General features: G+C 41.0%; 1 protein-coding gene across 9 annotated transcripts in view; it reads left to right on the plus strand.

Annotated features, from left to right (window-relative positions):
• LOC146974556 (neurexin-2-like) overlaps positions 1 to 21,714 on the plus strand; it is a 112,303-nt gene that overhangs the window by 4,168 nt on the left and 86,421 nt on the right. For all 9 annotated transcript variants that reach the window (XM_085798047.1, XM_085798050.1, XM_085798049.1 and 6 more), the window contains exons 2-3: positions 18,815 to 19,962; positions 21,246 to 21,266. In XM_085798047.1, the coding sequence (XP_085654173.1) occupies positions 19,260 to 19,962; positions 21,246 to 21,266 (724 nt within the window). In that variant the 5' untranslated portion in view covers positions 18,815 to 19,259. The remainder of the gene's footprint in view (positions 1 to 18,814; positions 19,963 to 21,245; positions 21,267 to 21,714) is intronic.

The following is a 21,714-nucleotide window of genomic DNA, read 5'->3' on the forward strand; positions in this document are numbered from 1 at the left end:
CTCAGATTACCAGTTGAGCTGAATTAGGTGACCACCTCTGCTTGGCTGCTGCACGCATATCTTTTCAGCACCTCACTTGTGGACAGCACACAAGTGTTGCGTCTCAGATCCGTTGCACATTCTCTCATTAACACTTGCTGTTTGGCTGCACTCTTAAATCCCTGCTGGTTGAGCTGACAGTCTCATTTAAATGCTATTGCTTTCTTCGGTAAGCCACTTGGTTTCCTAAATGAGAGTCACGCTGACAACATGGAAGTCTTGGTTTGCAGCGCTCCAAACGTGAACGATGAACTTGGGCAATGCTGAGTATGACTTTTTGTGCATATAGTGCTGTTGTTATGGAGATATTTTTAGACGGAAATACAACAACAGGGTGTGTCACAGTCACAGGATTTTTTGCTTTCTATTTGTTATCCTGCGTTTTATTTTCCCTCGGTCATGCTTCATTTATATTTGCAGCTCGGTACAATTTTCATGTTTATTTTTGTTTCTTATCAGCTCTATTTTGAAACAGGATGTGCTGTTGCCAAGATTTTACTCACCACACAGTATTCCTTGTGCCTTCAGTGCCATCTTTGCCACACTTGTGTTGCTATGATCTGACTCATAAGACATCGTCGTCTCCAATGAGATTTAAGGGTTTGGGTAGCGCTTGCAATTTAAAAAAAGAAAATGGTGTCACAGCTGCTACAACAACTAACCCAATACTACTAGTAGTAGTAATGAAATGAATATTATGGCCTTTAATAGAATTAAACTGCATGGCACATCATGCTACTTAATATTTAAACTTCTTTAAGTTATTAGCTCTTAAAGCTGCACTTATATGACTTTTACATTAGCATGGCAGCTGCTGAGTATGAAAAGGAGCTAATGTTTGGAATTAAGATATTTCTCACAAAGCTCCACCCAATATGCAAAGAGAGATGGATGACTGGATGACATGAAGGAGGAGACTGCCTGAAACAACGACAGGGCAGAGTTGACGTGTGTGTGTGTGTGTGTGTGCATGTGCGTGTAGCCTATGTGTGTCACAGCTCAATAGCTTCAGTATGCGTACTGGGGAAGTGGAAGGTTACAGATATTGTGTGGCATTGCGAATTGTGTCGCTTCCTCTCTATCATACCCCATCAAGGTCATATCCACAGACTGAAAGTGGTGGCCCTGGCCTTTTCCACTCCTGGCTCTGGCAGAGGAATGGGGCCCGCGGACCACTGCTGCTTCTAATCAGGGCTGACGCGTGACTCAGTTGCATGCCAGCTGCACAGCCAAACAGGGATTATGTCCCTGGATGGTGAAGACAAAAAAAAAAGGTCACTGTTGAGATCTTTGTCTCTCTACACCTTTGGCAAGTTTGCGATATTGTATTATTTTTTGCGTTATTTTGAATAAACTTTGCTCAAGTGACAGAGACAGAATACTTTAATAAAATAAAGCGCTATACACAAGGACGTATAGCTGGGAGCTTATAGTTGGAGCCATCACAGCTGCACCGCACTGTTGGTTAAGTTACAATTTGGGTCATTGTGCCACTTGTTTTCAGGAGCAGCTATGTGTTAAAACAGTAATCAGACCATGATATGGACACTGAAATATAGAAATATATGTTCAGATGCTGGCCGCTGATTTTGAAAGCTTGATTGTTGATTTATCCATGAAATAATAGTCGGTGGAATTGCCAGTTATTTTCACCACAGGTGGTACAGTAGGTGGAAAGGACTGGATGGTGAGCTCTGATTCTCTGTAAGCAGAATGCTACTCAGAATATTCTTTTTTTCTTTTTTTAAAAGCTCAGCTGTGGTTGACATAATATGTGCACGACAAAAACCTACCAGATCAAATTTTTAGTTTAAGACACTGCAGCCATTTTGAAGAATGAATGATATTTCTTTTGTATTCAGTTCATGCTGTGAGCAGCTATGCATTATTAAGGAACAGTACAGTATCACTCAATTTGAAATATCCTGTGTGTTATTTCAGGACAGGAACGGCTCAGGAGGTAGTACGAGGAAAACGCAAACCTTTGAGATGATCAATTATGTAGTAAAAACCTGACTCGCATACAGTATAATGACATTGAGACCACCAACTGATAGTGTTGCATTCACTGTAGGTACAGTAGAGGTACACTGTAGAGCTGACACAGCTTTTGTAACTGGTGGCCTTCCTAAAGTTGGATACAGTTTTGATGAAAAGGCTAATGTAAACCAGTAAGAACAACAAGGAATTGCACAGTTCTATTAATTCAACCAAAATAGCTCACAGAATAATGAGCTCTTAGAGTGCAGATAAAAGCCCCTGAAGGTGATATTTATAATAAGCACTCACTATTTAACTTAAGAGACATGGCCCAGTACGGTAGCTGCAGGAAGCGGCTCTCACTGCCTGTCCCATTCAGGTGTCTCTTGCACATTCAGAAGTGTTGCATTACGTTGCAAATGTAAGTATTTCAGCTCATCTGTCGTTGTTACCGTGTGACAGCACGAGAAAAGGAAGCTGAAACTGCACCGTTAACCAAAATGTGCCCAGGCAGCATAATGAGTGCCCTTAGAGATATAAAACACAATATCACCCTGTCAGGATATACATTATGCAGTTACAGTGCTCAGAAGACGGCAACGCAACAAGGCCCAAATCTGCTACACAGCACTGATATGGAGAGTCTAGAGGTGGTAAAGAATAACAACTACTCTGCGTGCTCTAGTTACTGTATCATTCTGAATCTGCATTATAGCTTCAATATTAGTAGAGCTTGGTTGCCCATAGATACTGTCTGTCATTTTGGTCCTAAACATGATAAACGTAGTGTCTTTTCCACAGCTGAAAAGCTAAATTGCAGATAAGTTGCCCAAATTGTTGAGTTTAGCTGACTGTGAAGGCATCAGTCTTTCCTTCTGTATCATCACGTTACTGTCTATTGATGTACTGCTCCACAATATGATGGTGTTGGATTAAGAATGCTGTGATATTTGGGTTTGTCGAGTTTCATATTGGTTTTGCAATCCAGAAAATGCAAATTACATTTCAGTAATAAATGTCAGCAACGACAGACTGGATCAATATTACACTATTGATGACAGGAGTACAGTTAGCTTCCTTTACGGTACATTGGTGTCACCTTTTAACAAATCGTGGGCACAAGCCAATTTTTTCTTTCTGCTAAAACCCCCACGACACGAGGAAGGTCAAACATCCAACCTTGGCTGACTGTCTGTCTGATAATGCGCTTTATCTACATCGCCTCTTCAGAGATGAGCATCTAGACGGTGAACGTGATAATGTATCATTGTAAAATGAGTAAAGAAATAAATAAAAGATGCCGATGACATTTTCGGCCGGTGAAATGTTTTGATTGAACTTGCATCAGATCTGTTACCAGAGAGTTCTGACGGGGCTGCCGAGGTCTTACACTATCTTAGCTGCTGATCGCTCAATGAATCTTTCTCTTTCATTCCAGACGTCGCTCTCGACGGCGCAGGCATTCATCTTTTTTGAAGAAATATCCACATGACTCTCGCATGGGAGCCGTGTGAGAGTGCACGATGAAAGGTATAGCTTGTGTGCAGAGGAAAAATAGGAGTAGAAAGAAAATCACCTGGTCAGCTATTGTAGATTGGATTATAAGAGTCGAGGTGAAAAGGTTTTTTTATTTTTTTCTCTCTCTCCTTCCTTATCATGTCACATTACAACGCATGGCAGATTTACGTGGATGCAATTGATCAGTGAGTGGCATATCGGGCTGGGCGTGAATCAAGAGATTTTTAGCAGCTGCCTGGCCGTCGATCCATCACCCTGATCTGTGCTGTGCCTGAACCGGGCCTGTCACACTTAGATGGCCAACTGACTGCAGCATGGGGGGATGGTGTGGTAAACATTGAGACAGTCATTTATTTCAATTCACTCTGTGTCTGCAAGCATCTCTCATGGGGAACAGATTCATGCTAATTCGTTACAGTGTGCATAGGAAATCTCATCTAATGCTGCATTGCAAAATCAATCTTATCCTTGCCCGAGGCGGCTTCATCTATAAAGGCGTTTGTCTCGTGTGTCCTACCTGTGTGAGGAGGCTCCATGCCGTATCAATGTCAGCATTCATTGGGTCTTAGTGGAGCTGTCTGATCCTGGCCAAGAAGCTGTTACCCAAGATTAACCCAGGCTGTTCTGTTGCATAGCCGCTGAAGAGCAGATGTGTATGTGTGTAGTTGTGTGCCTGTGCGTGTGCGAAAAGAAAAGAATCAGAGAGTAGGATGCTTGCTCGCTTGCTTTCTCCCACTCTCCCGTTTTGTCTGGTGGCATCCTCCTCAGGATGAAATGTGACAGCGCTGGATGATCTAATCATGGATGTCATAGCATAGCTGCTTATTAACTGAGATTTCAAGGGCAAACATTTCCATCATTAGTAAGATACTGTATAAATGGGTGCGCTATATGAGGAGGTGAAGTGGTGAATGATGGCTCCTGGTACCGTCACGGAAGCGCAGGAGGGACCGGTTGTCTTCATTTTTTTTTGTCTTTATGAGGAAGCAATTTATAGAGCACACAATGATAAATAATGTTCTACTAGAGGACAAAATCTCAGTGGCAATTTAAGACTTCCTTGAGCGTTGAGAGGGAAGGAACTGTCATTTATAGTAAAAATCACTTGGGTTACTTTCATGATGGTTATGTTATGTTCTGGGGTATTTGCATATCCAGAGTCCTGAAGAGAGACTCTGAAAGATGTGCAAATTTATGAAGTTTCACAGTACCAGAAGATTTCATTGATCTTCGATATCTGCACTGTAAATGTTAAGTCCCTGACAGTGTATTTTCTCTTCATTGCTTTGGGATCAGTGTATGTTTTGACAGTTTGGGTTTAAGAAAAAAAAAAAAAAAAACATCTTAGCCATACGGCTTTTAGACTCTCTCTCTGTGTGTGTGAGAGTGTGTGGTGTGTTTTGTGTGTGGGTCTAGATGCCCGAGTTATTTTAGAAGTTTCAGGGATTTCCCAACAGTGAGCTACAGCACACAGGTGTTAATAAACACTGTCAATATTTAGATTTCATTTTCTGATATTTCTGGTTGTTTACTCTCTTGTAACAATTAGAAACCATCTATGAAACAGAATAGACCATAATTATTTTTTTAATGATGATTAATAGACACTCAGTAGCTGTCCTTTTTCACCCATGCTGATATGGTGGCTTTATAGAAATGAGAATTGGTTAATAAATCATTATGTAATATGATCTTGAATAATAATGAATTGTTTAATTCATTAATTGATTTTTTTTAAACAGTGGCCAACAGTGCTTTGAATTTCTGGATTGTTTGTCGGTCGGGGCTGCTGGCTTTTTTTCATTAAGATAGTTTTCACAAAGTGGACCAACCATGAACATTAGGCTGTGTTTAGACCCACTTTGGCTCTGCGTGAAAGAAAATGTAGCCATCTCATTCATTTCAATGAGATCCGTCTGGTAGCATTCCTGTAAAGCAGAGCTGATTTCAGTCTGAACACCCACTTAGGCAGGAGGCGTTTTCATACAATATCAGCACAGCGAGATATGACTGTATCATTAGAATATCAAATGCATTCATGAGGCTAAAGGATTTTCCCACTCCTTCCTACTTTGGCTTACCTGTGTGAGATTGACAGTGTCTCACTAAATGGCGCTCCACACCATCCTCTGCTTGTCCACACACATCACTCATGTCATTATATGCCGAAACAGGGTAGAGTGGGCGGCGAACAGAACAGTCTTTTCATTCAATGTTTTCAAAAATATAGCTGAGACTGTTCAGTGACAATCATGGTCTGCATGTCATCTTTTTTCCTCAAGCTCTAAGATATGAGAGAATAAATGTTAGGAGAAGATAGGCCACGGCTAAATTCTGACTAATGATGTTAAACTTTCTGTATCAGCTGAGCCCCTATAGCCACGACCCAACCTGCAGCCCTGAGTATGATAAGGGCGGTTCTCTGATCGTGCAGGATTGGATGGAGATGGTAATTATAGAAGGTTCATTTTGCAGCATGCAAACATATGAGCTGGATGTTGCCTGCTGTCTTCTCATTTAAATATTTTTTTTATGTTGTTGTTTTGGGAACACAACCAAATTGCATCTCTGAGGAAAGCATTTCAAATGGCATTACACTTATAGCTATATAGCAAGCAGATGTGCATGCATTTTATCCTTTCTTACGCCTACAGTACATTTACATTTACTTAATGAGGGTACTGTGCACAGTACTATGTTTATGCTTGTAGCTAGTATTACGTAGTTAGCTACCTAATTACCTGGCTTGCTGGTTTGTGAAAATGTCAGCTGCTACAGCCTCCTGTGCTGCTGAGAAAATGGAAACTCCTGTTCTGTTGACATGCACTCACTATATGGCCTGTATATTGTATCAGCGACTAGACGGACACTTTAAATTGGTTGTTCGGGGGTTCAGCCTGAGCGTAGTTCACACCAGAGCACCATATTGGCTCATATTTATCACACTTAAATGAACGGGAGCAGTAAGAACACAGTTTTTCTTTGTGTGCCTGTATCTGTAACAGCTCTCCCAGCAAGACAAATTGGCAGTTTACGAAGAAAAATAATACAGACACACACACCAGCAGCATGACCATCTCAATTAACAGTCTAGTGGCATGTGCAGTTGTTGACAATTGACAATTAAAATCCATGTTTTCAAAATGACTACTTTCATGTCATTGACAAAAAACAAAAACAAAAAAAAAGTGCAGTGTTGTTAGAAGAGAGCGCAGGTACAAACGTCTCATTTTCAGCACTACAGATGTTGGAGGGGTTGTACGTCGCTGTGTAAATTATGCGATGTATAAATCATCAGGATAACAGTCGACTCAGAGATGTGAGTCAAGAAGAGGGTCAAGTGGATGATGAGGATGAGGATAATGATGGCTGTGTTGATGATGAAGACTACATATACGCCTGATGACGAGGATGGGGGGGGGTCATGATTCTGCTGATGCAGATGTTGATGAGAGACAGTGATTATATCTCCTGAGCTTGCAGCTGAGGCAAGAAGCCCCACACATCTGTGAAAATAATATGCAGAGAAAATCCCATCTGAAAGCAAATCTTTATAGCTGGATATGGTTTGAACTTTATAGTATTTCTGCGACACATTTATGTATTAACTTGATACCAAAACCTTAAGATACAGCAGAGCACGGTTTTAAAAACAGCCCCATACCTTCAGCCATATGTTTATGAATGCACTTCATAGTAATGTTCTCCTGTGGTGTGCCTTGTTTTCAAATGTCTAGCAGCTGCTGCAACAACATTTGCCCGTTTTGGGACAATAAAGAAATGTACTTACTTACTTAGAGAACCTGTGACAATGAATTTCCCAAAAGGGACAATAAACTAACTAAACTAAAATGATATACGTTTGTCAATATAAGGTTTTTTGTTTTCATTTACAAAATTCTATTTCATTGAATGTGATGTAATCAACAAAAATCTTATAAATTATATTTAACAGTGGATATTTGTTTGGATATTTACAGTAGTTGTCTGGCAGCCAGTAGAGTTTCCAGGTCCTCACCATGAAATAGTCAATTTCCTCTCATCTCCAGTTTATACTTTACACCAACTTAGCCGCCTACGAGCTGTAGTTTCATATTTACCATACAGACCTGAGAGGCATCTCCTCTAAATCCCAGCAAGAACAGGAAACCTCTGACTCCTCCTGTAAACGTTATACGGCTGTACAAGAGCTTTCCATCAATAAAATACCCTCTAAAATGAAACATTGATCAAGAGACAGGCAAGAATGTCAGCCAACTATCAATACTTGACAGTTTTAAGGTTCAATATCAAGCCTTAAAATTCTCAATGTCTGAAAAATATTAGACTATGTTTTTCTCCTGTGAAAAATGATTGAATGAATCCTGGTCATGAGGCAGGATCTCATCAGGGGGGCATCATTTTTATCGTCTCTCTTTTTTTAATCAATTTTTTTCTTCTTTCAATGTTATAAAAACCTGGCGTGTGTTCTCAAACCAAACAACATAGTAGCTCTTCCAATCCCTTCTTGCCCCAATATTCTCCAACCAAAATAGTCCAAAGAATATATTTAGTCCTGTGGATTCCTCTTATGATACTCCGCTACAAAGCAAATTAAATACATTGCTATTGTGCTGATAATGATAGAGAAGAACTGTCTGTCAATAATACAATCTACAGTAAGACAGCAGGGTACTAAGATATCAAATGACAGGTGGAAGTTATTTGTCTAAAATTGAAATCCATGAAATGTTTGATTCTCTAGTCTGTGGCCAGGTGCTGAAACTCACACTGGACCACTGACACACAAGAGTAACACACAAAATGACAAATCCATCACCTCTGATGGGAGAGCAACTAAGCCGGCTCTCTCACACCAAAGGAGACACATCCTCAGCAAAAAGAATAAATACTTAAATGTCATCTATGAGTAAAGTTTCTGGTCTCACTTCAGCCTGTATAGATGAGAGCATGCCCATCATAAAAGATTGAGGCATTGCAATGAAGTCGCCTCCATAAAAAGACCGAGGCCTGAAGAAGAAGAAGAAATCAAATGTAAGATTCATAGAGCAGAAGAGAAGAAGAGAGAGTGTTGTTTGCAACATGACACACATTTGAAGTTAGGACATTGTCATGCACTGTGGAAAATATGGAGTGTCGCTGCATGCACCAAGAGCCGGGAAGCACAACACAGATGCCCACAGGAAGCATGAAACAACATCAGTATGTTCCAATTATGACTTCTGCCAAATAATCATGCTTTCCGACATGTCAGGGGAAAGGCGCGGAGCGAAGTGTTTACTAACTGCATCACAGCAGACAACAGAAGCTAGGAAGACAACAGGCGCAGCGACACATGTGAAGAGAAAAAGCATCACCTTTGTGTTGCTTGCGTGAGCCGGTGGGAGGAAAACTGAATCCTCACAGCCCCAAATTAAAAGCTGGTTTTTACACTTGTAGGAAAAATGAGTTCCCCTCGAGCATGTGACCATTTAAATGCCTATATAAATATGCTTATTAGCTCTCTGGGCGATAGTTAGGTGAAAGGATTGATACCACTCAAATACGTGCATGAAATATAAATCCATAAGTTGTTAGCTCAGTTTCACATGAAGACCGAGAGAAGGTAAAACCGCTAAGGTTGCCCTGTCCACCATCAAAGGAGGACAATGCAAATAATGTCCCGCAACTGAGGAGGATGAAAGGAGTGAAGACGATAGACAAATCTTTGAATTTAAACCACACGACAAGACTAAAATAGAAGTGACAGGATGCGGTGGATGCTGTTATCTCATATTACATTTAACTGCAATTTAGTATTATCACGCTCCTCTTCTTCAGCCTTAAAAACACACAGTATTTTGGATGTTTAGCATTCAAGCTGTGCTTCAAACAAACCGCCAAATTGTCATACAGATACTTTCAGACAGCTGACTTTTACAGTAAGAAAAGATGTAGACATCTCAACAGATCTCGGAACGTGTAACTGCGAGGGAGAAGAAAAGGAAAGAAATGGGTCAGCAAACAACACCCTGTCAAAGGACTGCTCGGCATAAACCGCAAATAACCTGGACTGACTTTTTGAAAACAAAATCACGCAAATAGCTTTAAACTGTCCTTAAACTGACGGTTCGTTTCTCTACACAACAGTGATGTTTCCCTCCTTAGACCCACTTTCAGCGCAAACCTGTTCGATTTCTAGTATCACACAGGGAAAATAGTTCAACAAAATTACTTAGAGAGTAGCTTGCGCTGGATGGCCACATATTTTTTTTTGGCCCCATTTGGAGAAATCTTGAGAATGAGACAGCCTGGTGGATGTGTTGTGACGTATTCTGCCTTTGATATCCAGGCTCTAAAAGAGGAGATGGGACACAGCTTGTAATACTGTAACAGACAGCTCAGTCAAATGAATTTTATCGGTATTGTGTGGATGAGACTAGATGCTAGATTTAATTAACACAAAACAAATCACAGCTCCTTACACATGTGCGGAGACGACAGTACACCGCATTAGACACAAGAACCCATTATAAAACTAAGAATAATGTGTGAAGAGATTTGCCGGATGTGATGCCTAATAGTGAAAAGCAGTACATTTCATTTTATCTTGCGCATTTCTGTCATTTTGTGACACACATTCATGGCGGAAAACATAATTTTCTCTACTAGAGATAGAGATTTGGGCCATATCGCCCGTCTCAATTTTCAAATAACAGAGCTTCAGCTGTAATTCCAGTATTTTTTTTACTTTTCTGTCCTTCACAGGCTATATTTTTTATTTTAGCCAAATGAGTGGTTGAAGCAGGTCTTCAATTTCCTGTCTTACGTTCAAGAAAACCCTCCTTCCAGAGCGGTACAGATTCACAGAGGGGGATTGCTGGCATGGCGAACACAGACAGAATTTATTCCAACCCAAAACCCGGCAACAACGGCTCACTGAGGCCGCTTTTATAGGCGCCTAGTAAACAGTGTAAGAAGCTTCAGCTGGGCCAGACTGAGGTAGCAGCTTGTTAGAGTGATCCCACACAGCTGAGCAGCCTTCTGTGGCTTCGTCCTGCGTGCTGCAGGGTGGAGGGCGGGTTCTGTCCTTGTAACTGTGCTCCAGGTCCCCAAGGCGGTATCGGCGCATGAGTGACAACCCCCTGCTGCCTTTTGCTTGCTTATATTTGCATGCATATCCTATTTATATGCTGTACTTTCAATGCAGCAGAATTCAGGCTTCAATTTTTTTTTTCAACTGACCAGAACCCCCTTGAGCTTATATATAATGTTAAATAGATTCATTATTGTTCCCCCCAAAAATCATTATAGTCTTATATTTGTTTTATAAATACGTTCAGCTTAACTGTGGCATTTTCATTGTACAGGCACACTTCTGTGTGTATCCGCATAAATTTGTATTTCCAAATTTTGTATTTCTCTGAGGATAAGTAGTGTTGTGATAATAATTTCTATAATCATAATTCAGCAGATGATTATTTTCTCATTTTGTCTATAAAATGCCAGAAGCAAAAACAACCATTACTGTCTCCTATTGGCGATGCTTTCAAAATAATCTGTTTATATGTTAAGTTTAATATCACATAAGACAGTGACCTGCCTTTAAAATGACTTTATAGATCATCAAACAAGTTGCAGAGATTAACTTTCTATTAGTTGACTAATTGATTAATTGTCTTGCACCTACTTACACTTACAACATTATTTTTAACTCGGCTCCTTCATATTCTCATCATTGTGTCAAATGCAGACTCCTGCTGGCTGTGTGACTTGGTGTGATGGCTGATTATGGTGTAACAGAATGACAGTGAGGTGGAGAGGAGTGAATCCCAGGGCCTGTTCAGTGCTATCTCTATCTTCATCTGTCTGTCTGTACTCTGGGTGTGAACCAGTGGCCCAGAGGAGACCCGATTTAGTGATGAGGTTGTACTTTTGCTTAGTAAAATTATATATTCACAAGATGAACACATACAATGAAAGATGATGAAAAATAATGCTCTGTCACTCTGTTAGAGGTGGCTGTAAAAAAAATATATAAGTTATTAGCATTCTTGGAAAGTCTGAGCTATGCAAATCTTTAATAAAAACGGACAGTTTTTCTTTCGGAAGCCAAAACGCTGACATGCAGTGGACTCGGCGGAGCATTGAAAATCTCCTGGTCATTCTCTTTGTCTGCTATGCATCAGTAGTTCATGGTGTGCTGACCCCAGCTGTCTCCTGTTGTCCCTCTGGACGAGAACAACCTGAAGACACCCAAGCGATTACAGAGTTACTCCACTCAATTCATGAAAATGACATTAGGTCTGGTTTTTTTTTAAAAGATTCATGACTAACATGTCTTTGTACTTGATGTCCATTAAGCAAAATGGGTAACCAACTATTTATGTCTTTTAAATATAAATATGGTCTTCTGCAGAACCCCGATTAAAAATGAAAAGGTACATTAATTAACAGCTTCAGTTTTTGGATAACAGGATCCAGAAGTAATAGCGAACCTGTCGACTCTCAGTTATCAGCAAACTCTGAATTATACATGTCCCCACACTTTATCCTCTGAAAAAAAAAGCATGTATGTTTGTGCCTCAGATTCATTTGAAGAAATCAATTCCCAGTTACTCTCTGTAATTACTAATACATGCAGATGCGTCAATGATTCATTATGAGACAGCAAACAAAGCATAACATTTCTTTTGTCTCTCGTCAGCCCTACCATTAAGGAAAGCTGAGGCTAAAGAAAAATATGGAGAAGTAAAAAACAACAACAACTGTAATTAGCAAAAACAATCTGACGTGTTCCAGGGCAGCATCTTTTTTGGATCACGTCTTAATCTCTAATCCAGAAGAAGAATGACCCATTGTATGTAGGTCAAACCAGGCTTTGTTCCCTAACAGGCCAAATTAGATTTGATTTTCAAATTGCTTAATAATAATAATTATTATTATTATTGCAGTCATTGTTTCTGCCTGTGATTAATAGTAATAATTCTCAGCTCGTTTCTTGTTTGACATGAAATGCTTTACAACAGACTGCTCCATTTGTCTGTGATGTCTCATTTGGAAGACACTTGTGCTCTGTATCTTAATTTAAATCATTCAAAGAGCTGTGAACTTGAGAAGCTTAGAGGAGACGCAGAATAATGTGAGCGCAAGTATTTCTCCAAACATTTATTAATTTAATATTTCCAGACACTTGGCGGATGTTTGCCGCTAACTTAGACATGCAACCAAGATCGCTGATGGGTGTATTCAACTAAACTAGGCCTAAATAAATAATCCAATAATTTCCTGCATCTATCAGTATTTACTTACATGGGAAACAAATGACTTTTGATTGGTTCAACAGAAACAACCAATTATGGCAACTAACTACCCAGTTTATTGAGCGATTCTATACAGTAGCTTCACTGATGATAATACACAGATTGTACCCTAACATGACATTGACAGTCATGCCGTGCCTTCTCTGGTTTTGGGAGAACTAGATGAAGTTCACGATGTAAACTTGAGGGAAATGATGAGATCATTCACAACAAGAGCAGAGCTGGGATTCCTCCGCCTCAGCCTGTGATAAAATCTCAGCAGACTCGTGGTTACAGCTGATGTAGTCCTAAAAGAAACACAAGCCTGGCTGAGAGTTACTCATGAGTTGTTGTGTCTCACCCCGCCAGAGAATAGAGGTTATTTCTCCAACGGCCTTGGCACAGGCAAAGGGAAGCATATGCACACACAAGTGCTTTGCCAAAATGCTATGGATAATTCATTAGATATTTGTATTTAGCCTTGTCAAGTAATGTCCCTAGACATATCTCAGTTTGCTCTAAGCATCACTCAGACTGTAAGGCTTCAGGTGGAGGGGGGTAACAGATTACAGACGTCATTACTCGCCGCGCAACTTACTCGATGCACAAACCCATGACGGACTTATGCTCCTCGAAGATTGGACATGCATATTGAGAGTTGTTTTCCTTGCATTCACTCCTATAGGCCTACTGCAATTCAACCTCTGTGAGTCCTCTAATACGAAACCTGGCCATAAAAAGAATAGAGCTAAACAGCTGGAGAATAATAACCATGTGGTGCATTGGGGACAAATACTGCATTTCCTCCATACTCCGTAGTGCAGACAGGATGGAGAAGGCTCTGCTATTCGTTTAAACATTAAACATGGAGTGGAAACATACAGCATACTGTCTTATCATGCTTGTCTGCCTTTTTCAAACAGTGACCCCCACATATGGTTAAATCCAACACACCCAGACACCACTACTTAAACAGTGGTGTCTCAGCACACGGCACATTAACTGCCGCATCTCTGATGTGGAAATAGTTACAATTGTCAGATTTGTTAAGCATACTTGTGGCGATTATGTGAGTTTGTCTCGCTACAAGCACACCCCCTGTCGTACTCCCCCCCTGTTTGAGCAATTGGTTCTTCAGAGGAACACTTTAGGATCAGCCATGTGTTCACTGAAATGGTGTATCAGACAACAAACCCTGTTGTTCAGCGTCAGCCATGGAGCCAGAGAAAAATGTTTTAGTCCCATTCCCTGTGGCACTGAGTCTGTGTGATATCTGCACATGCACAGCCAGTAACTGTTGAATCTCCTGCCACCTTTGTCCTCTTCCCGGTGTGGCTGGCTCACTCTTAGTATAGCAGAATCTCTTCACCACTGTATTGCCACTCCTAACGGACTGATCCTGAAGATGTCCCACTGATGGTATTATATTGATTGAGCAAAGAAAGTTGTATAGATGAAATTGTATTATGTGGAGAGCACTCCACTCTCAATTTTTTTTCAGAGGCCAGCCTTGAAAGTTTCACATATTTGACTGTTAGTGCTCTGCTTCCCCTTGGGGAGCTGTATGAGAAGCCACTGTATCTTGTAGAAGAGCAGTATCTCTTCAATCATCTCAATCAGTTCCTTAGCTGTACAGTGAGGACGGATCGCATAGCAAAGGTATTGAAAGTTCATTCATCAGGGTTAATGTAACAAGTACAACTTCCACATTGCCATTTTCAATAATATTTCAATTTGTATGGACGTGACTTGGTAGCAAACCTGTTTAGAGGGTTGGATATTAATACCGGCAAAATACGTGTATGTCAATGTTTAGAAACTTTGGAAAACCAAACACTGTTGTAGACGGCAGAAACACACACACACAAACACACTACATCACATTTATATTAGGTTACTTTGGCCTGCACTGTGTCTATAGCAGGCAGGTTGTCAGGTGGGCTTTCCACTGAGGGTCATTTGGACACTCATTGTTTGATTGATGAGATCAAGTGTTTTATTTGAAAAAGATAGCTTAATTATCAAAATCTGAAAGATTTGTACATTTGAAAATACTATTGTTTACAGGTGAAAATGTTTTGAAGTGGTTATATTCCTAGTAGGTGCATCAATGTGTGAATCAAGTGTGCACATCCAGTGATGTAGCAGAGTGTAGTGAAACAGTACTGTCATTTGTACAATATGTACTGTATAGTGGCCTTGTAGTGTATCAGAAATTTGAATTAATATGCCTTTCTTGGGTTATGCGATATGTTTAATAGGAGGCGTGTGTATATTACTGCTATGAACTTGAACTGAGAGGAATATGATATTTGAAATGTATGAATATTGTATTTTGAGTTAGATGCAGATTGGACGACAGATCACTCGTCTTCATTGCTGCTGCATTTGATCTGTTTCTACAGAATGATTCATACTTTGTCACATTGCATACCAAAGTCTGGGACCCAGAACAAACAGACTAAGTTAAGCTGTGTGTTTGGCCAAGTGTGACACGTCGTGTATTGACCAACATGTCTGATCAACTTGTACCTCTCTCAAGATGTAAAGGGACATGTTTGGTACAACAGCCAACAATGATCACATCATCCATCATCAATCAATTCACACTGAATTCCCAGTCGCAACATCTGCCCATACATCACAGCACGATGCTTTTTGCATAGTGTGTAGCTATATACTAGCTATATGGTATAAGAAGAAACCACCACTATTGCATTGTACCAGGATTATATGAAGCAATCCTGTGATTCTATGGGGATGGTATTTTCTGTTGTGCGTGTAAGTGTAGTTCCTGATTTACTAGTATCTTTGCTACTTTAAAAGATACACAGGGACACCGGCTGTTATAATTATATATGATGGTAAGAAAATGCACTGTGGTGCAGCTGTGTCCATAAGCATGTTTGCAGTGGCTTTAGTAATTGGATGAATCAGAGACTCCACAGACTGTAGGCCCCCAAAATTGCTATAATAGGTTAAGTACTCTATCTGTGCAATTTATATGCTATTAACATGGCACTTGGTGTTGTTTGTTGTGGTATCTATAACAAAAGAATGACCTGAAAAAAAAGGCAGAATGAAAACAGCTCAAAATTCTGCAGTATATGTGGGACAGGTGAAAAAATGAGCCGCTGTATTTTGCAGAGTGAAGACCAACAGACCAGATGAAATACGTAATTCTAGGTATCAGTCTTTCTCAGTGGTGGGGAATGGACACAGAATTGTGTATCTGGGTGGCCTATCGGAGTTGGCACCAGCCTTCACTGAAATGAGATTAATTGGCCACCTCTGGTGTCCCTGCACCAGATCATGATGGGAAATTGGCCTGTTGTTGCCCCGTGAGAAAATCCATTAAATGTAGAGGAGGCAATGTTACTTACAAGCTTAACTGTGAACGCTTTACTTACAAGTTGATGTATTGTTACTGTGTGATCCGATGGGTCCTATACGTGAACAGGGGAGCAGTTGACACTCAGCCATTTATTTCATTAGTTTGTTGTTGTTGCCTTTTTTAGGGCTATACCATGGTCATCAGTACGACTAGTTAACATCCCCGTTACAGCCAGCAAACATCAAAAATGTTGTAGACTGAGCAACTTTTTTTTTTTAAAGAACCCATTTTCTTACAAAAATCCCATGATAAGAATTCAGACGTGCTGAATCATCCTGAAAGTTTTTTTTTTATTATTATTGCAGGTGCAGAGAAATGATATTGCCAGCTAGCGTCACAAAGCCCCACTGAGAAATAGGCCTTTGTATGTTTCCGCTGCCCTGTGTGTTATATTTTGAGCGTTGGTGAAATTGATGTGAGCAAAGGGAGTGGGTGATCACTAAAGGAAAAATACGGGATGTCAAAGGTACAGATGCAGAAGGATATAAAAGATACAAACAAAACACTTCCATTGGAGTTATTGTCAGCACGGCCCGTGGTTATATAAATGTTTTTAATCTTTCCTTTAGAATAATTCTCTCTTTCCCTCTGCTTCCGCATCATGATGCATTTATACAAATTTCATGGCTTCGCCTTCTTGAAACACAATTTGCTCTTAATCAGCGTGATTGAGAGTTTCTGAAACACAATTATCTCGGGGCAAGACCATAAAGCTAAAATGTCTCCTCTTTTTTCTATGTGCAAAAGTACTAATGTGTTTTTCCAAATGAGAGCCAGCTGAAGTTGACTACGTATATCCAGGTGCAACAGGCTCTAGGAAGCATTTCACACACTATGCCTGACCCAGGCAAATTGCAATTCATCCTGCGAGGAGGGTGTCAGTTTTTATGACCTTCCAGGATACAGCTATTAGCATGATAAACCCGTCTATCGGAGGGGTTTTCTCCGAGCCAGGAGCCTTCTGATACTTTGGGGTGAAACAGCGACCAGAGCTGTGAATTTGCTCTGATGCATTCTCTGTTATGACGTGTACCTTTAGCAAAATAAACTCAGTGGCACTCCCTCATCAGCAAGAGACCCAATGGAGGCTGTAATTCCCTGCAGACCTCAACACATATTATATTTCTCTCTGTGGCAGAGATGAAATTGGGCCATACTTACATGAAATGCTTCTGCTCCTGCTGAGAAACGTCTGTAAACGAGACTTCTATTCTCAATTTTTCTTGCTCTCAGACAAATAAGCTCATTCTGTGCTATGACTTGAATATTTTTTTCCTCTGTAGTCGGTATTTATTGTAGACTAATCAATTGAATCAACACCTTGTGTATAAACGGCTCCAGTGTCTGCATGCCTTTCTCTTCCTGGGGAGACAGTGTGATCTTGGAGCATTTTTGTGCATGTTGAGATCAGACGGCTCAACAGTCACTGTATAAGCTTCTTTCTAACTCAAGCATATTCTCAGTTTGATCTTATGCATGATGCTTTGCATGCAATACATACTGTACCACAGATATCCTTGAAGTCTGCAATGTTGTTCCACTCTGTTGTGCAGACTGCTTGTAATAGATTGTAGTATCTGATTTTGGTTTTAATCACTTAATTAGATCACACAACGGTATTGCTCTTTTTATGTGTTTTTAATAGGTTTTGTACAGCAGTGAGTTCTTTGGCACAGAGGCGTAAGCTAAATTTGTGACTACACAGACAATACTTGTCTGTAGGATAAATTTATTATTGGCTTTGTTCTCTGTAGGGACATTGTTGTTAATAATAAAAAGGCAAATAAACGCTACCCTCATCCGTTAAATACAAATTTTCATCCTGCAGAACGTGTGCAGCTTCCCCAGACGCAGGATGATTGGACACCAGCCGTAGCTCTCAGCCTGAATGGTTCCCACTTCAGCCAGAGACTGGTGCCCAACTTTGTTTGTGTCCCTAGGCCTGGGAGGCAGACCTCCTTTTGTTATCACAAAATATTGATTTTTTTGTTTGTTTGTTTGTTTGTTGGTTTTCTAAGACGGACCTCTCTTCCTTTTGCATCCCTCCAAGCCTTTGGCTGGCATGTGTTGTTTAGCTGTAGCGTCTTAGCTGGAGCACGGGGAGCGCAGACGGCTTAGGGGGCTCAACATCACTGAAGTTATTGCACCTAAACTCTGTGGGAGCGTTTACCAAACAGACATTTCCCACCTCCTTGATGCAAATCAACACAGGTCCTACTGTAATAAGCTAATGATGAGACCCTCTATTTCCCCCCCGCTGCCTCCCTCGTTTAAGGTTTGAGGTGGGTCGCCATTATTGAGACGCGACCTGGCGAAAGCATCGTGAAATCTTTAGGCCGTTCATGATAACCACAACAAGTTGTTGGAAATGGCTTGAAAAATGTGAACCACAGCTGAATGCCAAATTCCTCCGAACAATCAAGCCTTCCTATCACTTTCATCTCCGTGTTTACCTCTCTGCAATTTTTAATGATTTGTTAGACTTTGTAGTTAATTTGCCGTGCCGCTCGTAATGACTGCAGATTATTTATCTTTTTCTTGTACAATAGATTGTTAGGAATCTTTCCAGCTAATCATTACATGTTCTTCTTTTATGTCTTAGGATGTTGAGAGGCTGAGGAGAATGGAGGCTGTACCTAGGCTGCGTGCCTAGCTAACCCATGGAGAACTGACAGGAACAGCGCTGGATGGAGGCCAAGACACTGGATGGCGAAGAAGAGGAAGCACGCAGTATTGTGGATCGCTTGTGTTGTTTGTTCTCTTTCTCAACTGATCCAAAGTAGATGCAAAGTGTTCTGCAATGAGCCTCATTTGTTCGCTCTGTCACGTGTTACGCATGGAGAGATGGCAAAAAGAATCAGGATAGACACTGAAGGCTAAAGAAACTCGTCTACTGCATGTGGGAGTTACGGTGATAGTTCAGCAAATTCTAGGGTGTTAACAACAGACGTGTAGACGGTAGATAACATTTCCTCCTCACAGCTGTGTGCTCGATACATAGGAATTAGAGACCACAAGGGAGCCGGTAGTTGTAGATAGTAATCATCATGGGCAGGTGTGAGGGCAAGGCTTCCTTCTTACTGTTGTTAGCTGGGTTGGTGCTAACAGGAATAGCTTTGGAGTACGAGGGTGTTCCTGGTCAGTGGACACGCTATGGCCAGTGGGACGCCAAGACAACGGGTGAGCTCAGCTTCATCCTGAAAACCAACAGCAGCAAAGCCCTGGTGCTTTATCTGGACGACGGCGGGAACTGCGACTTCCTGGAGCTTCTGATCGCAGAAGGGAGGCTCCAGATGCGTTTCACCATCCACTGCGCCGAGCCGGCGTCCCTGCACACGGAGACGCGCGTCGACGACCAGCGCTGGCACAGAGTCCTCCTTTCTCGAAACTACAGAGAGACCCGGCTGGTGGTGGACAACGAGGAGAAAGTGGCCGAGGTGAAGTCCAAGAGGAAAGAGATGGTGGTGGTCAGCGACCTCTACGTGGGCGGGATCTCACCCGACGTGCGTCTCTCCGCCCTGACGTCCAGCACGGTCAAATACGAGCCGCCGTTCGAGGGCTTTATTGCCAACTTGAAACTGGGGGAGGCGCTACCGGTGCTGTTGGACGGTCAAGCCGTTCATAGCGATTTGGAGTACATATGTGCCACACACTCTCCCTGCAGCAACACGGGCCTGTGCTCCGTCAGCCAAGGAGAAGTCCTCTGTGATTGTATAAATACCAGCTACAGGGGAAGGTACTGCCACGAAGGTAAGAAAAATGCCATCCCTTTGTTTGTAGTTTCAACATTAGTGTTCCAGTTATTTAGGTGTTTGTTTTGATTTTTTTTCATGAGCTGGGCACATACAGGCTTTATTTTTTACTGTAAAGGGTCACAGGCAACAGAAAAACAATGCATTCATATTACCAGTATGTGTGATTAAAACATTCTTTTTTAATGCCATTGTTGGCTACATGAATGATTCAGCGTATAAATAGTTAAAATATCTTATCAGTATCTCATGTCTACATCCTCACTGAGCTTCAGAGAATAATAGATAATGGCCATGTAAAAGCAATTCAGGTAAAATGATGCTATAGCAGCCAGCAACACAAAAGCTGATTGTGTGTGTGAGTCCAGATCTGCTAGTAATTATCCGCAGAAGTCGTGGAGGATAACAGCTTCCTAATGTGACAGCTGTTTGCATGTTTTCAACACGGGGACATTTTAACAGGCTTCCAAATGGATGAATTTTTTTCTTGTTTTGGTAAGTCAACAAAGCAGGAAGAAAAGAACTTCTCATTTCAAAGCAAGCTGATGTTTTGATTTTACACAGTAAATTGTAGTCCGCCGTTAATACATGTCTGGCTTTGAAGCTCTGCAGTCTTCTTGGCCGAGGTCAGGGGTCACGGGTGGAGATCCTCCCGGTTAGAGAGATGAAGCAGAATCCTGGCAGGGGTCTCTTCATTTAAACAGTGGACTCACAAAGCTGCTGCTGGCCAAAAGTTATTTTCACTGCATTCATTTTAACAGCTTATTGATCCGTCCTCCATTATGTCAGCCACTGATTCAGCCTTTAATGACAACCTGCATTTTTTTTCAGTCTGTCTCATTTAACTGACCCGATAATACTGCAGTGAATAGCGAAGTAAATAGGGGATATAGCTTTTAAATATCACAATACCTGAGATTGTTCTGCCAAATGTGCAGTTCTTATAAAAGCCTATTCATTAACAAGCTCCTGAAAGACTTCACATTCACACTGCACTGTGACCCTGCCTGTGATTATACATCACAGATAAGACTATTTATGGCATCCAAAGCCACTTTTTTTGTCAGTCTTGTTCATTCTACAACTATACTCACAGAGGAAATGGTCAGACTCTGTTGATAACACATGTCAGTCAGGTAACATTTTGCAGGAAGTGTGAACAAGACACAAGTTGCTCATTATCTGTGTTAGTTTTGATGTAGACTGTGGGTTTGTGGTGTTTATACTAAAATATCCTTCTGTGAACATTAAATACTTCTGGTTTTCTTTATTCTCCTGCAGCTGTCCAGAGAGAAGTAGAAGGTAAGACAATGCATTATATAATGAGCGCAATGATGAGCATAATTTGTTTTCCCTGGTGTTCTTACTTGCAAAGGCTGTTACCACAGCCACAGTGTGTGAGCGTGTGTTTGGTTATTATCAGGTTGTTATTGTCAGTTTGGACTGCAGTTCTGACATCCAACAAATTAAGCTAAAAGGAGATATACTATCAATGGTCACAAGGTCACTAAGGAAAAAACGCTTAATGCGCTGAATATATTGTGTGTATATAATCAGTGTGCTCAAGGTGACTGGGGAGGTCTGCAGAGTATGTGGGTGTCTGAGTATGGGGAGCATTCATGTACAAAGTAAGTGACGGTACAGAGATACTTTGTTTTATTATTTATAACTTCTGTATTTTTCTTCTCTCTTCAGTGCATATTTTCCTTACGTCAATTACTGTTTACTGCTAGGATTTACTCAGTCTTAT

Source organism: Trachurus japonicus, chromosome 14 (assembly GCF_045865225.1).
Source record: "Trachurus japonicus isolate A0001 chromosome 14, Traja_1.0".
NCBI classification, from domain to species: domain Eukaryota; kingdom Metazoa; phylum Chordata; class Actinopteri; order Carangiformes; family Carangidae; genus Trachurus; species Trachurus japonicus.